Source organism: Argiope bruennichi, chromosome 6 (genome assembly GCF_947563725.1).
Source record: "Argiope bruennichi chromosome 6, qqArgBrue1.1, whole genome shotgun sequence".
Lineage (NCBI taxonomy): Eukaryota > Metazoa > Arthropoda > Arachnida > Araneae > Araneidae > Argiope > Argiope bruennichi.
The window spans coordinates 100,500,136-100,526,837 of record NC_079156.1 but is presented as its reverse complement, the minus strand read 5'-3'; the positions used below and the strand labels follow the sequence as shown (position 1 = coordinate 100,526,837).

General features: G+C 28.7%; 2 protein-coding genes across 6 annotated transcripts in view; both read right to left on the bottom strand.

The window, feature by feature from the left end:
- LOC129972114 (cystathionine gamma-lyase-like) overlaps nucleotides 1–3,316 on the bottom strand; it is a 132,441-nt gene extending 129,125 nt beyond the window's left edge. For all 4 annotated transcript variants that reach the window (XR_008784830.1, XR_008784832.1, XR_008784831.1 and 1 more), the window contains exon 1: nucleotides 2,550–3,316. Coding sequence is in view for 1 of the 4 variants with exons in the window: in XM_056086105.1 (XP_055942080.1) it covers nucleotides 2,550–2,592 (43 nt within the window). In the remaining 3 variants the exon portion in view is untranslated. The remainder of the gene's footprint in view (nucleotides 1–2,549) is intronic.
- Nucleotides 3,317–11,198: 7,882 nt separating this feature from the next.
- LOC129972113 (cystathionine gamma-lyase-like) lies at nucleotides 11,199–22,538 on the bottom strand. Of its 2 annotated transcripts, none has more exons than XM_056086104.1 (10): nucleotides 22,387–22,538; nucleotides 22,208–22,280; nucleotides 20,841–20,936; nucleotides 18,876–18,985; nucleotides 17,068–17,199; nucleotides 16,129–16,186; nucleotides 14,995–15,072; nucleotides 12,668–12,820; nucleotides 11,524–11,660; nucleotides 11,199–11,390 (listed from the first exon to the last, which is right to left on the bottom strand). In XM_056086104.1, exons 1-10 carry the CDS (start codon nucleotides 22,486–22,488, stop codon nucleotides 11,301–11,303), a joined length of 1,029 nt encoding a protein of 342 aa, XP_055942079.1. In that variant the 5' UTR covers nucleotides 22,489–22,538; the 3' UTR covers nucleotides 11,199–11,300. The 2 variants fall into 2 exon arrangements, with proteins under 2 accessions (XP_055942079.1, XP_055942078.1); XM_056086103.1 differs by having other exon boundaries at nucleotides 11,202–11,390; nucleotides 11,486–11,660.
- Nucleotides 22,539–26,702: the final 4,164 nt, after the last annotated feature.

The window sequence follows — 26,702 nt, the reverse complement described above, 5'->3', positions numbered from 1 at the left end:
CTGTTCTTCAAGTTTACTCAAAGCTTCAATAGCTCTTCACTAGAATGATTCACTCCACCACAATCTTCCAACAAAGTTATAATTTAAAAATAAGAAATTTTAAATGAAATCAAGAACGACTTTCAACCATAAACCATTTGTAAAAAATCTGCAAAGAAAAAAGATTTCCAAATCTGCTCAAACTATTCATATGCAATCTTCCATACTGAGGAAATGGATGCCACAGAAATTCCAAATAAAATTCCTGCTATAATAAACATTTTACTGGAAAACAATTACAAGTTTATTTTATAAGAAATAGTCCATCTCTATCTGAAAGGTATCAACAAATGCTGTTATTTAGACATAGTTATGCCAGTTTCCTGGCCTAGGGGTAGTGCGCCTTCGCTATGATCTGGGCGTCCGGGGTTCGAATCCTCGTTTGGGCATGGTTTCTCTTTACACTGTGCTCTATATGTGAGGTGACAGAAGAGCCGCACTGTGAAAAGGGGTTGTGCAAGCGAATCTGTGAGAGTCATCTTCATATGAGCTAAAATCAGACTTCTGCCCTTCGGTGCTCAAAGATCCTTACCCTCAGAAGCTACTGCATCCTTATTTACCAGATGTCTTGGACTAGGATTGAACTCCAATTCAAACTAAGGGGGATAAGCAACAGCAACAACACATCGTTATTTAACCCCCAACTAAATAATCAAGAGTCAATATAAATGAATTTCTAGATAACAAAAAGCAAATCATTGAAGAAGCTCCAGAAGAAAGCCAATTCAGACGAAATTAAGTTATAACTGGAAAAATGATCTTTAAATAATTAAAATAAGTCAGATGAAAAATTTCAGACTGAAAACTGTCTCCCCCAAAAATATTACTACTAAAAGTTAAGAAAACAGTAAATTGTCAACAAATATTCAGTGTAAACTTCTTCAAATCGAGTCCTTTATAAAGAAACCAACAGCTACAATCTACTAGAATGTCTCCGGATATCATCACGTAATTTAAATCTCAAAATACAAAATCGTTTTTTGGTGCACTTTCCCACCCTCCAAAGTATGTATGTGTCAAGTTTGGTAGCTTTAGGTCAAATGGTCTGCCATGCAGAGCATCAGCACACGGACGTTCATCTTCATTATAAGTAAAAATAAAGTAAAATAATAATATCTCTAACCAAAGCAAGATCTATAATCGAGTTTCTTACTGTCGAGTGGTGTGTCGGTTCATCATGCGCAACGATTTTGGCATTTGTTTAATTTGCGAAATTATTTAGCTGGACGCCTAGTTTACAATTAGATGTACAGTTCCATTTTGTATGCTTCGCGTTAATTTCTCCGGCAATAAACATTGCCGAAATATATTTCTATAAAATCTCCTACTATTTCTTTAGTTTCATATTTAGCGTTTTAGATTGTGTTGCGCTCTTAAGAATTTTCTTATAAGCAGTTTTTTTAGCACTATGGACTATATTCATATATAGCACTATGGGGACATTTCTCAGATATACTGCCGTCAACTTGGTTATGAGGATCAAATTTGTTTCGATGAGTATGCCTGATTCACTATTGTCTTTCTTATTGGGGATGAATTCTATATTAGGTTTTCTATCTATCTTTGTGTTGACTTCAATGCCTTCCTTTAGTTTGATTTTATTTATATAGCTTTTGTTGGCATTAGTCTCTTTCTTGGGCCCTTAATCTTAACAGTCATATTGACCATCCACTACAAGATGTACGCTCGTTTACTTTAAATTTTCTACTGTTATTTAGATTTGCATTGTCTTTCTTATGATTAGTACTATTAGATAGAGAAGAAAAATTACACAACACACTATCAGAAACAACAATACAACTTTTACATTACTACCGTTTGCTTTGCAATTCTGGTTCGGTGCCATACCAACACAATTATTTTTAACAATATCACAGTTCTGCTGCATAGATACTTCATTTTCATCAGATTTATTATTAATATTACTAACACCATATGTGTTAAAAGTTTTATCATTTTCCTCACAAAGCAGATTATAATCATTAATATTTTCAGTCAGCTTAGCATTTAAATTATAGTATTGCATATCAGTTCTCTTAATTACCACTAGTACTCTTGGGGGTATAATCATCATTCATTTCACCATCTAAAATCTTTTCATTATTAATACAATCATTGCTATCCTGTCTATTAAATTTTAATAAGTATCAGGAACTTCAGAAAAATTATACATAACACTTTCAAAAACAACAATTATCAGAAAGATCAATGTTATTGATTTGTGCCTTACTACCGTCTGATTTGCAATTCTGATTCGGTGCCTACTTGCATAATTATTAATAGCAATATCAAAATTCGGCTGCTGGCAATAATTTTTTTGTTTTCATCTACTTAGCATTCTAGAGGATATAACTGACTATTATTCATTTTCAACATCTAAAATCATTTTATTAACAATGCAATCAACACGATTCTCAATATTAACTTTTAATAAGGCTTTTGTTTAAACACTATAAATTTTTTATCAAAAACATTAATAGGTAAGCTCAAGATAGAATCATGCCACTTACCATATTTGTTGTGTAGTTCTTTCTTAAGTATGACTACCATCATCCTCAGGAATTTTGCGGAATTGTTAAGTTTGGTGTAATCCTTGGGGAATTGTTAAATTTGGTGTTATCCTTGCGGAATTGTTAGGTATTATTATCTTTTGAAATTTGATACGTTTGCTGTTAAGGCGTGTTTTTCTGGGAACATTCTAAGTGGGTCCCTTTTGTCTCAAAATCATTGTTAAGAATTCCGAAACCAACCAGCCAGCCAGCTATCCTTTGCTGACGCCATCGTGGCGCCTTCCTGTATCCGGTTGTCCGCCAAATAAAAAGGGAGTTGCAATCCGTCGTGGTGAAGAAACCACTCTTGAGCCTCCCAAACACTGATTATAATAAGAACCAGCTTGGCATTGTTTTGACGTCTTCGGATTAAATACTAAATTCCTTGAGAACGTGAATGGTAATTCGTGAACAGGTTTTGGAGATCAGAGCGCTGCGAAAACACAGCTTTCTTCCACCATATCCAGTGCACGAAATGGCTAAAGTGGTATGCCTTGAAAAGATTGCCCTCTCTAGCCAGAAGGCAAATGAGTCCTCCATTCCAGCTCAAATTACCTATGCAGAAACAGCAGCCTATCTTATACCCGCTGAAAGGGTTCCAAAAATCCATTAAAACAACCTAAGAGAAATCAAGGAACAAGTCAAAAAAAATTCCCTGATATTCTACAAATGATAACTTAGTAAAAACGCTAATAATAAATATAAAAAGCTCCTCAAACTCTTCGATGCTTGGCTCCAAGAAAAAACACAACACTTAAACTGCACCCGTATTGTCTGATTCCAGTCTCCTGATTGGTATAGCTTGGAATGCAATCTATCCAGCCACCACCTCCACTCCATAGCCTCCAAGATTTCTTCTACCACCAAAGAAAATCAAGACACTAGCCACACCTCCTCACTGCTGATTGGCCTTCTCCGCTCTACCTTCAAGGTTTCATGATCAGACTTCTACATTCTTCAGAAATCCCTCATTTCTGTCTAAACTTCAGATCATAATACAATCAGCATGTAGTTCGTCGGTCATTGGTAACAGTGCGTTTATTATACGCTATGGGAACCGCTAGAATTCTTGCCCTTGTCTAATTTTCTATTTTTGATTCATTGTACATTCCTCAGCCGTACAATAATCCAGTTTAGCCAGTATTTGTATTTGGTATTTGTTCCGTTTTAAGCATTTCAATAAAAACGAAAATGATATATTGTGAGTAAAGATAATAAATAAAACAACCTGAATGAAGTTATATTTCAAGCAACATTTCTGAACAACAAGATAGAGAATCGGCATTTTCATGGTTAATATAATTGCCGATTCTTCCTGTTTTTACGATACTTCAAAAATTTTAATGATTCTTAATTTAAGGAGCTTCGTGAGAAATTGGATTTGTCTAAGCCTACAATAAGCTAAAAAAATAACTGAAAATAAAGCGAGAATTTCAGTGGCAGTTTGAAGAAAGTCTGATATCCTTCCGAAGCTGCAATAATTAATTTGTCCTAATCTGTTGGCATTGATGTTGGTATGGTATGAGGATGAAAATGTGGAGGTAGGGTACTTGAACTATTTTTTTCTCTTTGTCATTCAAACAGAGTTTAACAAGACTACCCAAAATGCAAATTTTGTAACTTCAAAAATAGGACTTAAGCGGAACTGAACTAAACAAAACTATGAATAATGGAAACAGAAACTGAATATAAATGAAATTTTAAATAGTTTGTGTTATAAAACACACTTATGATCGCCAAAACCCCATTGTATAAGAGCCGATTGCCGTTTACTGCACTGCTACAACAAACTAAATCTTAAATGCAAGTTTGAATTCGTGCTGCCATCTGTTGGTAAATTTGAAAGTTAATTCCTGTTATTTATTTTTTTCAGGCTGGGTATAAAAACATATTGACTACTTCCTTATTAGAAAATATTATATATTCTCTACCATTTCTCTTATAATTGCAAATATGGATTGATATTAATATATCTAGTTTATGCATTTGCTCATATCATTAATAGCTGAAATGTTTTTGATTTGGTAAGTTTGATTTACTTAAAAAATTATTTAACTCTCTTCTCAAATAAGGCAAATATGCAAACATGAATTCTATATTAATTCAATAGTAAAATATTTATTATGTATTTGGAGGAATGTTGATTGATCAGTATTCACCAAAGTTGCAAATTCAGTGCCCCTAAAAATGACAAAAATCCAGAAATTTTTTTTATTGCACCTTTCATTGCACATAACTCTGAAGTTTGATTTGAGATTTCATATTCATATATTTTTTTAAGTGTTGTAAGGTTTATTGGATGTTGATAGTTTAGAATTAAGATCCCGTTGTTTATTTTCGTTTTCATTTTGAATCATTTTTCATTCTTAATTTTTATAATTTATAAATATTTTTGAATATAAATCAATTCCTTAATTGAAATGGTTATAACCATTATATTAAAGATTATATATAATCTTTTAATACTCAAACCATTTCTTTTTATTATCTGAGTTCTTTTAAAGTTTTTATCAATGCCTAACTAATATCTAAACCTTTTCAAGATCAGAACTTTTTCAAAACCAGTTAGTTTTTTTCCCCCTTTTAGTTAGAATTTTAATGTTTCGTTTAATCTTATTCAATCTTGGTTGAAAAATGCCATGTTGGAAACCCTCTCGAACTACTAAGGCAAATAAACAATGTCTTGAAGTGAAACAATAATTTTGAAAACTTGCCGCATATTTTAAGATTCAAACATTTATCAATGCATTCAATTGGTCCCACTAAATGTCTGCTCACATAAGCATTATTTTAGGTCATGGCTATTCATTCTCGTCAAAATCCCATTCACAAAAAAATGTCATTAAGAATTTAAATATTGCTAAATAAAGCATTTCAATACCTTTGTATTTGGCTTCATGTGCTTTTCTAATAAAAGGATCTCGTAATTCAACATTCTATTATACTCTACTTCCACTAATGGAGATTTCACAATTTATTATTTCATTTCCTTCCCCCTTTCCCTTATTATGAAGCAACCAACCATAAAATTTGAATAATAGCATCTATTCAATTTTAGTAGATCAAAAAAAAAAAAAAGAATAACAGAATACTAAAAATAATAATTTCACTTTGTCACATTTTTTATCGTTCATTTAAGTTCTTACTTCTTTCTTGGAATGAAACTAACCAAAACATTCAAATAGATCATCCTTGATGCGTAAATTTTGAAAAAGTGTATTTATTTAAAATTAAAATAACTAGATGGCAGCACGTTAAAAATGAATTGCTGTAGATTCACATAACATTATTTCATTCCTGCAAACCGAACCAACGACGATTACAAATTGCATACAACGACATTTCTCGTAAAGCAAGTCGAATAATAGAAATTTTGTATAATCTGCTTTTAAAAATTACGTTCAAGAATTAAATAAGTCGATATAAAAGTTTAACAAGACATATAAAATATATAGAAACAATATATACATATTTTTAAATTTATTACAATATTTACAAATCACAGTGATACTTTACGGAGAAAAAAAATACTTTCTTTACATCATAACTATAGGTAGACTAGCTTGTGCAGAATAGCGAATATGCGATCCAGATGTTGGATTCAATAAATATATTTATAATTATATCAAAAAAGAAAACGTCTAGTATTTTTATACGTCTAAAATCAATAAGAGATGTATAAAAATACTTCATTTCTATTGTTTAAATCACAGAGTTATTTTTTCTAAGTTTACCAGGATTTCTATATGCTTCTATAAAATATAGTCTAAGCATGGTTAATAGGTAATACATTATCTTAAATTATAAGCGACAGTATGTAAAGAGAAAAAAACAAATTCAGATAGTTTTTTGGTTATAATTTTTAGTAATATTTTTATAATTTCTGTCACAAGAAGTGTTATGCCTAATGTATAGCATAAACCGATACTAAACTAATAAAGTTCTTTAATCATCGAAAAAATAAATATATAAAGGAGTGAAATAAAATAAAGTAGTGATTAAATCAGTGAAACGAATTTATAAAATGTAAAATTTCAGTACGAATTAAAGTAAATAAAATATGCGAGTTTCCTAGAACATAGTCAATATTACATCTTTTTTATATGATATTCTTTTATAGACCGGCACACTAAGTGAAAATGACTAGATACTTAAATGCAAAAATCATCCAAACCGTCTTACAGCGCAGATCGTTGCACCTGGAACTGCCATTTTTGGCCAAAAATTATTTCTAGGATAACAAGGATCCAATAAGAAACGGTTCATCGAAAGTTTAATTAGATTTTATTGAAAATACTTCAAAATTTTTTAATAACTTCTGAAATTATTGTATGAGAATCATGATTATACCGTTGTAAAAGTCAAAAAATAAGTTTTTCGGAGACTTCTGTTTTTATCCATACATATTTTAACAGAAAATTATTTCCAGAGTATCGGATATTCGATAAGAAAGGATTAGATTTTATTGGGAATTTATCAAAATTTTGATTTTTTCTTAGTAACTTCGAAGAATATTATTGTACGAACACAATGATAATGCCGTCTGAAAATTAAAAAAAGAAAAAGAAAAAACTTTGAAAGATATGAGTTCTTGTCCACACACGTTTTAAGAGAAAATTACTTATGGAGTAGCATGCATTCAATAAGAAAGGGTTTATCGGAATGTAATTAGATTTTATTGAGAATTAATCAAAATTTTTGCTTTTTTCATTAATAACTTCGTAGTATACGTTTTCATACGTTTATACGTTTGTCATAATTATAGTGTTTTAAAATTCAAAAAATAAATTTTTCAGAAGCATCATAATGCTAGTAATAAATTTCGACCTCTTCTGACTGAAGATAAGGAAAATAAAAAAGATAAATAAAATTAAGAAGAATACGTAAAATAAGGGAGATTCAAAATTTTATCCCTATGAAACTAAGGCAAATAAAAGCGTTATTGTAAATTATTTTTCAATTTTTTTTTAAATCCCCAAAAATTAGAGAAAAAATTGAATGGGCATTGCTTTTTTTTAGTTTCAAAGTAGTGTATAAAAACTTTCTTTTTGTGGGCATAATATTTGCGTTAATTTTTAATTAAAAATATAATTAAATATTTGTAAAAATATCGTTTTATTGAGCCCATGCTACACAAGAAATAACTACATGCCAAAATTTGTGGCTCCATATCTAATATTTTGTATATTATAGCGGTTTTGCATCATACCTGTCGTATGAAGAATTTTTCAGATAATATGCTATTGTATAAACCTTATTATATTAAAATATATAGTTTTTTCCCAGTTGTGAACTGATTTCACAACTTTAATATAGTTATATGGGAAATTAACATACTTAACACCAAAAATGTCGACTAAACATGCGGTGAAACGCCATGACAAAATAATGTGACATGCATCGGGAAGAAGAAAAAGATACCATTTTGCTAATTTTTTTAGGGAATGGAGCTGAAAAGAAATGCTATGATTCCTTGCTAGCTTCAGAACAAAATTTTTCAAATGGAGATAATTTCACAAAAAAAAGAAAGAAAGAAAGAAAAGTCCCTTTCAATGTATTTCTCCTACAGACAAAATTTTGAACTTCGTTCATGGAATAAAACGTAATCGAGAAAGCATATTGAATGCTTTCACTTTAGCAGACTAAATCTAAAATTTGAAATAGATCTGCAATTTGTGAGTCAACATCGAACACCAAATTTTTAATTGTCTACCACTGTCATGTTTTCCAGCTATTCATTCACACGTGCACGAAGGGAAATCAATCATTCTATGAATGTTTTCCAAAATTTAACATAGCTTAAAAATTTTGATAATAAAATCGCGTATAATATAATACCTATTTAGCTAGTTGTATTTTTGAGTTAGATTTTTCATTTACGTATGGACAAATGGATTGGTAGATTTCTTTTCAATGGATTTCTTCAGATGTTTAACACAATGATGTTAATAATCACATGCCAAATTTCACTCCTACAGCATTCCAGTTATTTCATTCAGAGACGAGGAAACATAATTTGAATCTAAAATGTCTAAAATTTGAGGATATTATTAAAATCTCATAGATTAAGTTCACATTAAATTTCAAGAATCAAAGATGAATATTAGCTATGATAGTGAGTTCGAGCCAAGATTACTAAAGAGAAAATGAGACAAAGCTCAACTGGTAAGAATTTCAAAGCGAAAAAGGAAATGCGTGATTCTTTTACAGCTCAGATAGGGGACTCCCTGTTTCAGATATGAAACTGGAAACCAAACTAACGAAATTTTAGAACAACAGATGGAGATATATAAAATTACAGCTTAAGTGATGAGATACGTCAATCTACATCACAATACAAGATTGGAAGATAAAAGAGCGTAAAGAGACAGAAATATTTATCCCGATGATTATATACTGCTAGAATCTGATAGGGATTTCTTTACACGTGTCTATTTAGGTAAGGGGGAAATAGGTATCTTTTAAAAGAATTTGTATACACTGACAGATTTTTTATCCCTTCACTTGGAGCGTGAGAGCCACTGATTTAAGCATTTTTACAGAGCTTCTGGCTCATTAATTAAATAAAAAAGATGGAATAGGATCAGGAAATAAGAAAACATTTTATAATTAATTTCATATAGGTTAAATGAAGATAAAAATTAGGAAATTAATTAAGTTTAAGTTAGATTTTAAAATATCATTACACCACACACACACTTTATATATATATATATATATATATATATATATATATATATATATATATATATATATATATATATATATATATATATATATATATATCAAAATGAAATCCATGTACAAAAAGTTCTAATGAGAACAAACTATATCTTCAAATAAAAAAAAAACATGGAGAAAAAAATTTTAAGTAACTTAATATATTTGGGAACAAAGCGCGTTAATATAGTTCAATACATTTCACTCTCACAATATTTCGCATGTTCCAAGGATGCTATGCATTTCTCCAGGCGTTTTTTGCTTTCATTTTTGATTACCTTTGTATGAAAAAGAATACTACATGACATTAATAATTTCTCATCAAATCTTTGAAAATAACTCATAAGATAATAAAACAATGTTTCGTCAATTTTATCAAAAACGATAGACGGTTTATTTATTTTGCGTTTCTGTGAATTGTTCCCACTGTGAACGGCTCTTGTTTCGAATTCAACTTTCATCCTGTAACTTATCGCCCTGAAATATATTGTTCAAGTAAAAATTTAAGAAAAGCCTTTCTTTACAACTTCACATCAAAAAGTAGTACAAATATTTACTCAGTTTGTTTTCTTAGTCTATTGTTTGAAAGCATTTCGAGTGATAAAAGTCACTGATAATGAAATCACTTTAGATATAGTCGGTTTATCTCGTCTAGTTATTTAAAAACTTTCAGTGCTTAAAATTGTATTTAAAGATAGAATTGGATAAAAAAAATGAATTGGTGTCTATGTATATATATATAAACTTCCTATATATATTCATAATATCCTAAATTTGAAAACAGTTAGTGCAAGTGTTTTTCATAGGTTTGCAAGACGCATTGATTATCAAATCAAAGTTAATATATCAATTACAGTTCATCAAAAATCTCAAATGATAAAATGTTTGAAACTTTGATGCAACACTTAAAATTATTTGCATAAATAAAGTGTATCTAAATTTTATAACTCAAATTAATTAATAGAAATGCAGCATCTCATCAGCTACCGAAGGTATAAAAATTCTAATTAAAAATTTAACCTTTTTTTTTTTTTTTTACAAATAAGCTTTTTTGCCTTTTGAAAAATAGTAGTTTTCTACGAAATAGCCCTCTAATGAGATTTTTCTCATGAAAGAGTGTTTTTTTATGATTTATCAGTGAAAATGATTTTTTAAATATTTAATAACGATAGCAGATATCAGTCCGAATTGTAATTTTTATATTATGAATTTATGCACGAATTGACAGCTTTCTTTTCAAGAAGTAAAAGACATTAATTTATCTCTAATGAACGATTTAAACGACACCATAAAATTCTGAAATTTATACATCTACGAATTTTAATTTATTAGTTTAATTATTATTAAATTTGTACATTTATATATTCCCAACAACAAATCATACTCTGTTATTTTTAGGAATTAAGCTTCATTTTATAATTTTATAGTATTCATTTAGTAATTATAAAAAATAATTAAATTTTTATTTGTCACAGAAGGCGCCATCTGGTAGTGAATTTGTGAAAAAAATTGATTACATGATATTTTATAAATTAATAAAAACTAAAGATGAATAATGAACTAAAGATATAAAATGAAAAAATAAAAATATTTAATTCACTTTTAAATATCTATAAAAGTGATTTTATAAATTGTCATTTCTTAAATTTATCATTGTAAAACAATCCATAGTTAAATTTATTCAGTATTGACTGCTTTTATTGGAGGATATCTAATGCCTTTCCTTTTCTTTCCTTTCAAGTTTTTTATTACACATGATAAACAGTGTTTTCTTGATATAAGCCACATATATATTTCGATTAATAATGTTGGAAAACTCATATAAGTAGTAACAACAGATTAAGTTATGAATATTAATGCAATGAGACAAATTATATAAAAAATATTTTATTTTTTAATTCAAAATAAACATTCAGTTCATCTTTCATTATACATTTCGTTCATTCTCCTCGAAGGGCTTGATCTAAATCAGCGATCAGATCTCTCGCGTCTTCAATTCCAATCGAAAGTCGGATTAAATTCTCGGGAATTTCCAGTTCTGCCCTGGTTTCTTTGCTCAAAGGAGATGCCGTCATAATAGGGCTAAAAGAAATAATTTCACAAAAACTTTTGAAAATTCTGTTATTAAATCTTTTTTTATTGAAATGTCATTTTTCATTAAGAAATTTTTAATCTACGGTATATCCACCAAACTTTCTATTGTTCCTAAACTCACAGCCAGCGTAAAGACTTTGATCCTCTTGGCAAATTCTCTAGCTGCCTCTATGCCGCCTTTGATGCAAAACGACACCATTCCACTAAATCCTGTGCATTGTTTCTTAGCTAAATCATGCTGAGGATGACTTTCTAGACCTATAAATTAGAGTTTGGAATAACTCCAGTATTCAGACTTTATTCAGTTCACTCAGGTTGTATTAATTCATTCAAGATTTTAAATAATTCAGTTTTTTTTCAATAGAAAGTTGTGCTGCCATCTGTTGTCTTTATTATATATTAAAAGTCCCCCCCCCTTCTAATAAGGTATCAAAAGGCTATCGCCTAAAAGTAGAAAATGTTGTAAGTGTTAAAAACGTGAAATTGGGCATTACTTTTTAATTTTAAGATTTAGGATTAAAAAGTTTTAAAAGTTGTATATTCTCAAATCGAAAAATAAGACATAAGAATTTAATATTAGATCTAAAGAATAAAGTAGAAGCCTAGAATAAAAATGTGCTCACGTTAAACATGCAAACTTTTAAACTAGCAACATTTCATTTGTACCTTTGAATTAATTATAGAACTAGCCACGCATTTTTTAATCTTGCTATATTATAAAGCATTGCATTTTTTTAAAAAAAAATGTAGCCTAAAAATAGATGCTTCAATTTTTTTTTTCTTACTTGTTTACTTGCTTTAGTAATCGTTCACGCCGGTGTCCTGGCATAGGGGGAGCGCGTCTTTCCCGTGATCTGGGCGTCCTGGGTTCGAATCCCAGTTCGGGCATGGTTGTTTTTCGTCTGTTCTCTCTGTGAGATGTGTGAATATACCCCTCTTTAAAGAGGGGTTGTGCAAGCGAATGTGATGCGTGAGTAGCTAAGACGTACTTTTGGAACTAGTTGGCACTTCTAAAGCAAGAGACGCTGCCTTGGCTTAAAATCGATGACTTAGTCAGTGAGCTTGTCCATGGCAAGTGCCATTATAAAGAACAACAACAGTAATCTTTCTCTGTGTTTAGATATCAATTCATGAGCCTTGCTTGATTGAACTGTTACGCTTTTATTGAAATGTATGCTTTTGTTACAATATGTAAGTAATTTTAAAGTACCTAAATACACTCTAGAGAGGGTATACTTTCTAATCGATAGATTTTTTTTCATTACCTGGATGAAGAACTTTCTCTACATTCGGGTGACTCTCCAGAAATCGCGCTACCTGGAAACCATTCTCCTTGTGTCGCTCCATTCTTAAATGCAAAGTTTTCATACCTCGTAGACATAAATAGCAATCCAATGGTGATGGTATTGAACCGATAGCTGAAAGAAGAAATCAAATGAAATGTTTCACTTGAAATTTCGAAATCAGATAGTTTTAATTTAGTTTTCAGTTTAGTTATATAATGCTCCATTAGAAGTAATACTAAGGATATTTTAGGAAGGGTGTCGTGTTCGGCGTTTTTATGAAGTGACGCCTCTTTAAGATGGCGGAACTAATTTATGGTTTGGTTTATTACCTTTAATTAATTAATCTCGCGTTACAAAGAATCGCAGGCATATCGTTTAACGTTTTAGAACTCTTTTTCAGTTTCGATTATCGTACTCTCGTAGTATGCAAATTATGTTTATTCTTTAACGATTTTTTATATACTTTATAAATGCAATTTAACGTCTTCAAACGCAATCATTCGAATTCTGTTTTCCAAACTATCTGCAAACATGTTGTATATATCAGAACATAATTTAAAAACCAAACTGCATTATATTCATTGGATTTTATCACACAAACGAATATTCTAGTAATAGCGAACATGTGATCAAATTTCTTGGTATTACACATTTCCACTTACATCAATGCATCATAATCGACACATCGTTATTTCGGATTCGGTAAGGTGATGAGGACGATACTTGAATTGACAAATACTTTTTCAAATGTTCGTGCCCCCCCCCACACACACACACACATAGGAGGGCGTTTATCCCACGACATCAACTTTCTGTCCTTTAAATATATTGTTACGGCGAAACTTCCGTGATCTCATCCAGGTAACATTAATAGATCAAAATATATGACACATCTTTAGTGGCATTGTGTTTTGAGTCTAGAGTTCTCCAGCCTCAAAGCAGAAATCTTATGATTAAACCATCGCGGCCCCGAAGGTTGGTGAAATCGAGCAAGAAAAACATGGCTTTTGCTACCTTACTGCCATTTGCATGAAGAAAGGTAATGACTAAATAATAAATATTTTTCAGTGATAAACCTAATGTACATGATATTTGTTTGCTATACAATATATTTTTGTTAAGATTTTAAATCTATTGTTAACTACCATATGTTGCAATAAAAAATTTCCTTACTGATGCATTTATTAACCAAGGTAACAATTAAATGGTTTTTGTACATCTGTTGGTCACTTTACAACTTATAGAGGGGATGTTTAATCAATCTCAAAGATAAAACAAAGATTTGGAGGCTTTGATGCTCTAATTGTAGCCTTAAAAAGTAAAAAAATTCCAAACTTGTTTCTTTTATCCTTTGTACGAGATGCAGAATTTAAAAAACGAATGATCAGAAATACTGACTGTAATCTGTTTATAACCTATACAATCAATTTAAATACTATGATTATAGTATTTTACTTATTATGCTTCTCTCTATTGTATAATAGTTCAACGAAATTGGTAACAGTGGGTGACGTTAAATATATTTCTGTCCTTTTGATCTGAGCTATGATTGCACGTACAAATCTGCCTTGGTGTCAAGCAATTCAAGCAAGTATTTTTTTTTCGTGTTTAAAGTAATTTATCTTTGTGAGAATAACCTAAGCATGAATAAAAATTAGTAATGGGATCATGAATTTAATATTTTATATACATTTTATTCTGAATTTTAACAAAAGACAATGAGCTGAGGTCTGCAATTTTTTATATTTTATATTTATGCTGAATCGTAATATTCTCACTTTAGTTGGAGGTTATGGCAAATATTTTCTTTCAGCATTATTTTTAATTTTATATTTGGAATTACATTTTTTTTATCGATCTCTATTTGTTTTTATCCGATTTTAATGAATGTTTTTTGAGTGTGCACAAATAGTATGGATAGAAAAAGTCTTATTACGAAATTACTTTTAATGTCATTATATATTTACATTAAATCGTATTCAAATAACTTTTTTTTTACTTCTTAAGTATTTTTCCATGCATATAAAATTTCCTACTTTAACTTCTGTTAATTAAAATTTGACAATCAGATCTAAGATAGTGTTTATAAATTTCATCTAGACGTGGGTTTGTAATATCTTTTTTTTATTATTTTATTTATTTTTAGTGCCATTATAATGAAATGATTTATATTTTTTATTGCTATTATAATGAAATAAGGTTTGTGATACTTAGTACTATTTTTGTTTATATATGTGAGCGTCCATTGTTTTAAAACATCAATCCCCTTTGTAAAATTTCGGACGCATAACAAAAATTATATTTACCTTGGGAAGCATTCTTCAATTTCGTGTACAAGTCTTCGCGGTTTGTTGCAGCTGCTCCCATTAATACGTCAGAGTGACCTTCAAAAACACAAAAATAAATATAAAAGCTGATGCTTCCTTTGTAAGCGAAGTAACAAGAAAAATTAAAGATATAAGATGATTATTGAACACAAAATAAATTAACATTTTCTTGATTTTTAGAACTATACAAAATTTGTTTCAAGTGATTATGACATGCAAAATTTTTAATGCGATGAATATTTATGAACATGGAACGATAAATACTGACTGAATAATTACAAGACGAAAAATTGTTATTGGCTGAATGATAATGACATAAACATAGATATATTGACTGAATAATTATGAAGATGAAAAATTGAGATATTGATTTAAAAATTATGACGATGAAAAATTTAGAAAATATTAGATATCAATTGAATGATTATGAACATGGAAAATTTATATACAAATTTAATGATTATGAACTTAGATAATTTAGATAAATTTATATACAAATTTAATGATTATGAACTTAGATAATTTAGATAAATTTATATACAAATTTAATGATTATGAACTTAGATAATTTAGATAAATTTATATACAAATTTAATGATTATGAACTTAGATTATTTAGATAAATTTATATATCGACTGAATGATTATGAACATGGAAATTTATATACTAATTGAATGACTATGAACATGGAAAATGTATATACTGATTGAATGATTATGAAAATGGAAAATTTATATACTGATTGAATGATTATGAACATCGATAATTTAGATAAATTTATATATCGAACATGGAAAATTTATATACTGATTGAATGATTATGATCATCGATAATTTAGATAAATTTATATATCGACTGAAGGATTATGAACATGGAAAATTTATATACTGATTGAATGATTATGAACAACGATAATTTAGATAAATTTACATATCGAACATAGAAAATTTATATACTGAATTGAATGGTTATAAACGTTGGAAATTTAAACATTGAATAAATGATTATAGGAATGGGAAATATTTGACTCAAAATGCTATTCTGCGAGTATAAAACTTTTAGAAAGGTTAGTATTATTTAGGCAAAAATGATGTTTAAAATATTTTCTTACCATTCATGTACTTGGTGAGAGAATGCATAGCTATGTCCGCGCCGAGTAGCAAAGGATTCTGCAAAAATATATTATACCTGAATATTATTATATTTATATTTTTCAGAATAAAGACAGTTATGCAAGATGGAATACGTCTTTAAAAATATACAGCAATTTTGAGTGATTCTTATATCTGCTTTTAACAACATAAATCAAAAATTTACATCCTAAATAAATAAATATAAATGTAAAATCTTGACTATATCTATATCTATAAAAAATTATAATAGCAGGGATATAGTTAATCAAAGTATTAATTTTTCATTTACATTGAAATTATAGGAAAATATAATTATGAGCGATCGATGAAGAAATTATAGAATATCATCATATTTTATCATGGGTAGTCAAATTATAGATAATTTCTCCAATTAATAAAATAAAAGAATGCTGTGACGTAAAAACTGAATGAACAATTATTCGCACAGAAAAAATGTTTGCAATTTATGTTTTGCTGTATTAAGTTTCAGAAGAGTTCCTGCAAGTAAAATTGAATAATTTTACCATCTTCATTCCTTTATAAGCTACGATTTAAGAAGCTTTATTTCATATTATGAAATAATGAATGAATTGAATTTAAAATGCTTATTAAATAGATTTATTATTTAAAAATCAAATGTTTGGTCGTGTGTCCTTTCTGAAATATGAATATTTTTTTTAAAAAAATACGATGTTTTGATGCAAAAGCAATGCATGTTGTCACTACTGATGTCATTGCTAAACAGAACTAGAAATATTTTAAAGAATGGCTGAATTTTTCAAAAATATTAGAGATAGAAACCTAGTAAATTATCTCAATTATCCATTAAAGAACATTCCATTTAATTTGATAGATAAAGTTTCAAATTTAAAATGCATCTAAAAAAATTTCATTAAAAAAAAGAAGCTTCTTCTTACTTGGAAGTATGGTGACATGAAAGTGTTGTCTACTACCAGAAATGATTTGCCATGTCGTTTGACAATTTGTGCGATGGCGGAAATGTCCACTATTTTCATCGTAGGATTACAAGGCGTCTCTATCCATACCATCTAAGACAAAAGAAAAAATTCCAATTAAAATTTCTAGGAAAAATATATCAATTATAAGAAACAACAGGGCATTAAAGCATTTATTTTTCACTTAAATGTTTCTATTTTTCACAAATTTACATATCTTTTTTAAAGTTTTTCATATTTCTTCTCTTGCTTCCATCTGTTATCCCATATGCAAATTGCCATCTCAAGATAGATATACAGAAATTGTACAAAATATTATGAATACCAGTGGAATAAACAATACATAAGGAAAGCTGTCATATTGTCTTGCTGTAGTATGGAAGAGTGCCAACAAGCAGGCGAGAAGAGAAAGGGCACACATATCAGCCATTGTACTAATAGCATTTGAATGCTATTAGTACAATTGCTTACTAGGGAGTGGCTTACTAGGCAATGGCTTACTAGGGAGTGGCTTACTAGGCTTACAAGGCAATGGCTTACTAGGGAGTGGCTTACAAGGCAATGGCTTACTAGGGAGTGGCTTACAAGGCAATGGTTTACTAGGGAGTGGGATGAAGCTTCGTTATGATTAACCTCACAGGTTTCTAAAGAAATAAGATTTCTGGAACCCGCCTATCCAAAGCCATAATTAAAAAATATATATTTTTGTTAATTAGGGGATAAGGTCTGCGTCAACGGTAATGAAAGCCTATGGTGAACAAGGAAATATGCCGTCTGCCAAGCATAACAGTGGCCGAAAGCTGAAGCTGACTGTTTGAGACAGAAGGATTTTGAGATGAACTGTGGCCAGAAAGTGCAAGTTAATAACATCTTAGATAGGATTTGAGATGAACATATTTCTACAGGAAGGTTTGTAGACAAAAACCCACCCACCCGTGAACTGCATAGAACGACTATTTCAAAACCATTAGGGATATCATAAAATGTCTTAAAACAACATAAATGGTACCATGATCATAAAGTAGAGTGAAGCTACAATGGCAGAGCTTCGTCTTATCAAAGTAATTGTCATTTGCATGATATCAGACTAATGAACATTTACACATTTAGAGAACGCCACCACAAGTCTTATTGTCGCCTTTGTATAGTTAAGCATGGAGAGGGCCAGTGAGGTTGTGGGGCATGATGTCTGATCGTGGTTTCGACGGACTTTTTGCCTCGCATGAGCTGACTATTGCACCAGTTTATGTCAGTATTCTGGCCGATCATCTTCATCCAACGGTACAAAATCTGTTCCATGTTTCTCGATCTGTGTTCCAAAAATGATAATCCGGTCATTCATAATTCTGGAACAGTCAGAGACTGGCATGATGAACTCTAGCACTTCCAAGAACGCCTCTCTGTCTCCTAATTTCAATATAATTGAAACCTTGTAGGGTATGTTTGAGGACAAATTGTTCTCTAGATTTACACCTCCAAAGACTCTGTTTGAATTTGTGACCTTTTTGAAGGAGGAGTAGTAATACATTTCTGTAACTGTTGTGCATAGATTGTTTTTGTTCATTGATTTTTTTTTCTTCATATTCCTGATGTGTTTTTAAAGTATATCCAAATTCTTTTAAATCTTCCTGTATGTTTGAAAAATTTCGTTACAAATTCTTTAGTTTCATTTATTCTAGAAGGTTTAGGTCTAGGTATTTTTTTCAAAAATCCAAGGAGAGTATATTTTTAAATGAAAAAATGAAAAATGTTAATAAATTGCTTAATACCTTTGTATTGGGTTTCATATGCTTTTCTAAAACTGAAGCATCCCTCAAATCAGCAAAAGTGATATCTATTGCACCACATGCTGCTCTCAAGTCCGAATTGGTTCTTGTACCTGTAGGGTAAAAGTAAAAAAAATTGAAACGAAAATATATTGATAAATTCTAAGAAAATTAAAATTAAAATAATATTTGACGATCATTCCCTACCATAATTTATTTACTGACACTATTAATTATGAAATATTAAATGAGTCGAACTTTAATTTATATTATGAAACTGAAAATATTTCAGATTATGTATAGGGTGAAATGGTAAAAGGCTGTTTCTAATAATCTTACATTTGTAGGATAGAGAAATAACTTTCTACGATTCCACGATATAATTAATGTCTGGTTTTTGTGGATATTGTTGATAATTTGCATCTAAAAGATTATGTGAAAATTATTCAACAATTCCTTATTTTGTGAAAAGGAAATAATTTGAATTAAATTTGAACAAAAATACTATTAGCAAACATTTTATACTTTTGATAGAATGTAAAAGATTTGTTCTGTCCTTAAAATTCAGTCCTTTGATGGTCGCTAACAGAGAGCCGAGACATCTTTAATATGACGTCATGGCTGACTAATGGATTTAGGGCCGTTAAATCTCGGCAAAAAGTTACTTCTTGAAAAGTAACTTTTGATTAAAAAATTAGAAAAACATTAAATAAGAGTAAAGATAAATAGAGTGCATTAATAATTTGATTAAACTCGGAATAAAATTTGAGAAAAATTGAAAAAAAAAAAAAATAACCCAGACTGAAGAAGTCACCTTCAGGCTTTTTTTTTCTGAGGGTAAAAAGGTTTTTTTTTTTTTTTTTTTTTTTTTTTTTTTGCAGGGAATTTGATTTTTACCCAAAATTTGACTCATCGAGACCCGAAAATACCCAGGAATTACGATTTTGGAAGATTAAGAATTAATGTACACAAAACGAAAAAGACAAAATATTAACAATGAAGAAATGGAGATAAACAAAAATTTAAATACAAAATTACAAATTTATTTAAAAAATATTTTTAAAAATTCAAAATTTGAAAATCTATTAGAGCCAGAATTAAATAATAGCTTTAATGCAATATTTTTAATTCATAAAAAAAAAGTTTTTCTTAAAGGACTAGTTTTCTACATTTTATTTTTAATTCTAATTATTTTTTGGATATATTGAATAATCATTCTTTTTTCAAAATTTTAATTATATTTTAATTAAAAATTAATTGAATACTTAATATTTGCATTCATTAACTTTGGAGTGTATTATTACAGAAACACTATTTTCACATTACATTTAAACTTTTAAAAATTATCTCTCCAGCATTATCAATTTTATTTCCATAATGTTAATCTCTAATTTTAACATTTAAAAAACATTTAAAGCTATTAATAATAATCATAGTAATGGTTGATACGTTTATATCTGCTCAGATTGCTACGATATCAAGTACAGTTTTTTGGTATCCCTGTTCCCATTGCTAAATTTAAAATTAATATTTTAAAACTCATATAAAAATAGAAGAATTAATTCTAAAATATTCTTTTTCTCCAATATTTAGTATTAAAAGTTCCAGTTTCCAGTTTTTTCCCAGCGTGTTGAAAAACGTCCATGATTAACGTTTGCATTCGATTAACGAATTTCCATTAAAATTCCATATCAAACACATGCTCTTAATTGATGTGATGTTTCCAACGATAATATCAAAAATGACATAAAATTTGGTTATTTATTGATATGACTGGAATTATTATTCACAAGAAGATCTTGAAGAACTTAGTCGGGAATCTAAGGAATTTTTCAAACAATTCACCCAATGTTAATATAATAGTGAAAATCTATTTTTCCAGTTAACTTGGTTATTTATAAATGCATTAAATTTGAATGTATCTTGAAATATCTCTAAAATGATCTAAGAAAGCTGTAAATACTTTACCATGATACACGGAATCGAAGAAAACTGCATGGTCCCCGTCTCCTATTAGCATAGATATGGATGTGATGGCAGCAGTTCCGGAAGGATAGCACAAACCTCAAACAAATGTTTCAGTCTATAATCTCACAGTTAACATTGTCGTAAAGCTTATAAATATGTTCCACAATGTATACTTAACATTATTTGTTTTTAATAAGAAATATTTTTGCTTTATTTAAAATGATTTTTGAATTTCGTAACATTTTAATATTTATGTTTATATTACTTTATAATCATTTATTTTAACTCAAATGATTATTCAGGCCCTTTTCCCATAATATTTGTTTTAAAAAATAAAGTGAATAGAACATAAACTCAAATTCAGAAAAAAAAATGCTGAAAAATTCAATTTAATAAAATTAAAAATTTGAAAATGTTATTATTATAATTAAATAAGGATAAATAATACGAATAATACAAGTAATATATAAGTAATTGAAATAGAAAAAATACTTTTTTTTTTCATTTGAGAAAGGAATGATTGTTACAAATAATCATTTACATTCTTTCTTATCAGAAAATTATGAAGATGACTTATGAATGTTGAAAAAAATTATATTTAAATCAATAAATTTGAATAGAAATATTAAAAGATTTCTTTAAATCTCTTAACTTGAAAAAAGTTTTAAATAACTAAGCCTAACATTTAAAAAAATACAAAAATTTCAAAATTTTGTATGATAAATATAATAATTAAAATAATTATAATAATAAATATACATTATAAAACTAATTATAGTAATAATTATACGTTGTAAAAATAATTAAAATAAGTATAATAATAATAAAGAATATTATAATAATGACTAAAATAATAATTATAAATATAATAAAATAATTCTTAAAGTTTCGCAAGATATTTAATAAACAGTTGAAATTCTTTTAGAAACTTATAAATTATGTCAAATTTCCTGGAGAATATTGTAAATAATATAAACGTGATAACTTAATGCGTAAACCTGAGTACGATTCAGGTATGAGTTGGCTAATTTGTGCAAGCCCGAGCTCAGCACGGGCGTTTAAAATTTTGTGGTTACTCTTCTATGTAGCAACGATACTGAAAAAAAAAAGTTGCTTTTTTACGTGAAAACATGAAGCGTTTCGTGCTTCAACGTTTTCGTGGGAAAAAAATCCGCGTTAAAGGGTTAATAGCGATAAAATGACGAAAATATATGGATTATTAACGAAATTATGGCTATGAATAGAGTGAAAAAATTTAACATTTTACATTCGATAAACGCCATGCTTAACTCCCAAAAATCTCTCATAGCATGAATTTGTCTTTTTTATTCATAAAAAAGTAAAGAATTATTTAATTCAAAACTCACAATATTTGGCTTTTTCCAGCGAAGCGATACATTTTTCCAAACGTAGTTTGCTTTCGTTTTCTATAGTAATTTCCTGGAATAAAAGGTATTTTCAGATATTTCAAATATTTTTATTACTCTAATTTTATAATTATATTCAATATTGCGCAATTAAATAACTAAAAAGAACACTTTCTTACCTCATCGTCAATGCTATCTAATATAACAGATGGCTTTTTAGTCTTACGTTTTTGTGGATCATCGCCTCCATGTACTGCTCTTGTTTCAAATTCGAAATCCATTCCGCTGACTAATATTTTTAGAAGAAATCTTTGAGGAATATACACATATATCCTTTATGACAATATTGAAAGGTAATTGATAGATTATCTAAGGTTTGATAAATTATCTAAGGTGTAAAAATTGATTCTATTGTCTTGAAAACACTTCGTGCGATATGTAAGAAAGATAACGCAGTGATTTTCTGAGTCAGGTAATCGCGACGAAATATTAAATAATAAAATTAAAAATTGTTTTTTAAAACGCTCTTTACTAACACATTAAAAAAAAGGAAATTATTTTCTATGTAGAAATATGGAGATAAAACAAAATTGCAAAAAAGCAGAAGATAATAGATTATTTCTAAGTGAATTGGGACCATTTAAAAATATGATTTAGTTTATTATTTAATGTTTCTTTCATAATCGTATTCAGTCCCATGAGGGAGGCACCTCGTAATTGCGCATGAGAAACTTTCGGCATGGTGGTTGGTTCTCATTACCCTTGTGGGTACACTAGAAGATAGGGGTCTGGCTCCTCCCATAGATGATTGAACGTACTTCCTTAATGAAGGGTTGTGCCGTGGCCAGTGATGGCCTTTAGGACTCAATCACAGTTCCTGCCAGTGCTGTGATTGAGTTGCTGCGGTGGTCCGGTCACTCAAGTTTTTCCGTGTACCATCCGGCAGGTAGCAATAGTCAGTTTATGATTATAATTGTATTCACTGTGGCTTATCGATTATTTTCAGCGCCTCAACATTATAATTTTGTTTTCACTTTCATATTTTTGATTTAAAAAGTATTTTTTAGATTTTAATATTCTAGTTAAAGCATTGTCTCACACAGTTTTGATTTTATTACATTTCAAAATTTTGTTACATATTTGATAATTCTTTATTATAAATTTCATAGAATCTTTTAATTAATGTTTCCACTCCCAGATGGTGTAAATGTATAATAGAATTTGTTTTCGCTCAAATTTGCTAACAGATGGCGCCTCTTTCATGGAATCAAAATTTAATTACAATGAATCTATAAGCAGATATTTAGTATCTGAAAACACTAAACTATTGCTTTGTCATTGGAAATATCTGATTATGCAGAATATTAGAACTCGTGTTCATCAGGAATTGAATGATAATAGATTGCGGTATGTCATTTTTACAAACATGAATTAAATGAAGCCAACGAACAAAGCTTAAAAATGGATAGAGATAAAATATTTATTGAATGAACCCTGTAAATGCGTGTAAAGAACATATTCACATTTTTTTACGCGTATAAGAAATATAATAATTACTCAGATATTCATATTTTGAAAACTTTTTCTGAAACTAAAAAATAATTTCTAACTATTTCTGCGAGGTTATATGAACTTTACTTTAAAAACACCACAAAAATATCGTGTCCTTGGAATCCCTAGGCAGTTCCCTTTTTTTATTAATTATTTATTAATTCGGCCTTCATTTGTATTCAAAAAGCAATAAAATGGCAATAAATTGACATCCTTGAATATGATGTACATTTGTAATTCCTTAATTGAATATTAAAGATAGTTTCCGATTAATTAGAATTTTAGAGTGCATAACTATTAATACAAACGTTTCTGAAAGCCATCTTTTCTTGGACATGAACTAAGATATCTAAAATAGAAAATTCCCATTTTTTTTTCTTTTTAAAAGTCAGAAAATATGTTGCATATTTTATGTTAATTTACATTTACGTATCTTTTCCTTGTTTTAATGGTCACTATGCTATTTAAATGCGTATATTAATTGAAAAAAAACTACTCACCGTCAGTGAGTAGTAATCAAACTGAGTGGTTATCATTGAAAGTATGCAGTTTCTTAGACTTGAGTAACTGATTAGCATTATAAACACTTTATTTTTACGTTATTTATATTAATATACGCTGGATTTATATTTCTTATAACAATTGATTAAACACTTTCTGCAGAATTTTAATCTACCTTTAACTAGAGTTTAGAATTTAAAATTTAATTCTGTCCGCAATGAAACGATATATTTGAATAATCAGCGGAAATTTTTAACAATGCTTTAACACATTTTTATGAATTGATTAAATTTTCCTTCCAAATAAATCACATAAGCCTACATTTTTGTTAGCAACATTTCTAAATAAACTCAATGATATAATTTAACAGTTTTCTACAAATTAATTGTACTCTCTTACTTGTCTGTAGATCTTTTCAAATGTAATCATTCAGTTTATTCACAGAAAAATGTAAGCAAATCTCTTACTTCCATGTTGAGAACTACATCACCGCTTCAATCTAACAATTCATTTCACTTCAAAATTTCCACCGCCTTAGTCGTAACTTCAGCTGCTATGTCTGTTCAATAACCATAACTATTATTTGTTCGGTTTTCGCCGAGTATTTGACCCTGAACGTATGGTCAGTGTGCTAGCTTCACTAAAGATGTTTGCACCTGATAAAAATGACATATAACTCTGATCTGAAAGCAGCTGCTATACTTTAGTTTATTGTTATTTTTGCTTCTTATACGTGATTATTGGCTTTGTTTTCATTTTCTATTATTTTACCGTTAAAAATGCCTTCTATAACTGCTTAATTTTTAATCAATATTATCATTGAAAAAAGGATTGCTTCGAATTTAATTTCTGAATTCACAATTTTAATGTTCTAAATGTAAATTCTATGTATATATATTAATAGACAAAATAAACTTAGAAGTCTAAATTAGGTTTGTTTCATTTCCGTTCTTTTAGATTTTACCTCAGAAATTATCGTATTTCTATCAAATTAATTAAAAAATTGTTAACTTAATAATCTGCAAAGATCATAGTTAATTTTGACTAAAAGAATATATGCCTTGCAAAGAATGAACTAAAAATGAGATACTATTAATCGAATTTTCTGGCATATAGAAATAAAGTTCCTTTAACCTACAATTTCAGCGCAATTCCTATATAATGTGAGAGAACTATGCGCAACAATCAGTTCTCGTATAACCAAAACGCAGCAAAATCGCTAATGACGAATAAGAATTTTAGAAGAAATAATATAATTGTCAAGAAAATTAAAGAAGAAATAAAAACAAATTATTTTTTGACAATTTGAAACGTTTTTTAAACATAATTTCTAAGGAACAGGAACTAATTATTAGCATAGACATCTACAGTACCTATGTCGCTTTGAAAAATATGAAAGGTAACAAATCCCGATTTAGAAAAAAAAATATTTTTTTAACAAATAATAACGTAAAAGTTTTCAAATATTTTGCATTTCATACAGCATTAAATCACGATTTTCAAAAGACGATTTAAATTATAAAAAAATTCAAAATGTAATTTAATAAGTGAAAACTTTCAGTACCTACTAACTAATTAAATGCTAGCCGCCTTTAGTTACCAGCTTCTTCTTCAGTTGGTTTTCTAAAATGTTCAATTCAATGTATGATGCAATTTGGTCTCTTAAAAGTTTCTGCAAAATATTTTTAGACTCCGAATATTTATAGTAATATGACTCTTAATATTATAGAAGCCTTATGCCGTTTTGTTCATTCTGCTTCATCTGTCTCTAATTTTCTCACACTTTCTATGAAATTTAAACTGGAAATTATTAAATTTTAATTAAAACAAAAAAGTTTTCTGGAACTAAATATGTTTTTTTAAATACACGAGTACAGAAAAAAAAAGGATCATTTCGTATCATCAGTTTTCCTGACTCATCATACATTTCATTTTCTAGTATTACTTTCAAAAGAACTTTAATAATATACATATTAATATTTTATTTTGTTTTAATCAATAAATATGCTTCCGAAAAAAATCATGAAACATTTTTTTTTATCTTAAGAAACATATTCAGTAAAGAAAAGGGTTATCTAAACGGGTATGAAAGTTTGAATATTACTACATTAGAACAATCAACAAATTTATAATTTTAGGCAAGTTTATAATTAGTGCTAAAATTCATAGCACTAATATTTAAATTTTAGTAATTCATTTAGTTTTAGTCACAATAGAGTGGATCTTTCTTTTATTTAAAATGTTAGTATCTGTTAAGATGATTTTTCTAAATATGACTCATAGAACCTATTGTCTATTTAAAAATATAAAATCCATAATTTATCAGAACATTTACCGACTTAAACTGCATATAAAATTATTCTTTACTTCATTTAAGCTATTTTTTCTACTTGATGTATATCCCTAATACTTACGATTTTGAGATTAAATGTGGAACCTCAGA

What these genes read in the sequence shown, in the direction of transcription:
- LOC129972113 (XM_056086103.1), bottom strand. Translation starts at nt 22,488, where the DNA reads ATGGATTTCGAATTTGAAACAAGAGCAGTACATGGAGGCGATGATCCA. An exon ending in ATATGAAACCCAATACAAAG is followed by an intron (nt 17,200 to 18,875) that starts GTATTAAGCAAT and finishes CTTTTGTCTTAG; the next exon opens with ATGGTATGGATAGAGACGCC. An exon ending in AGAGAAAGTTCTTCATCCAG is followed by an intron (nt 11,661 to 12,667) that starts GTAATGAAAAAA and finishes TCTAATTTATAG; the next exon opens with GTCTAGAAAGTCATCCTCAG.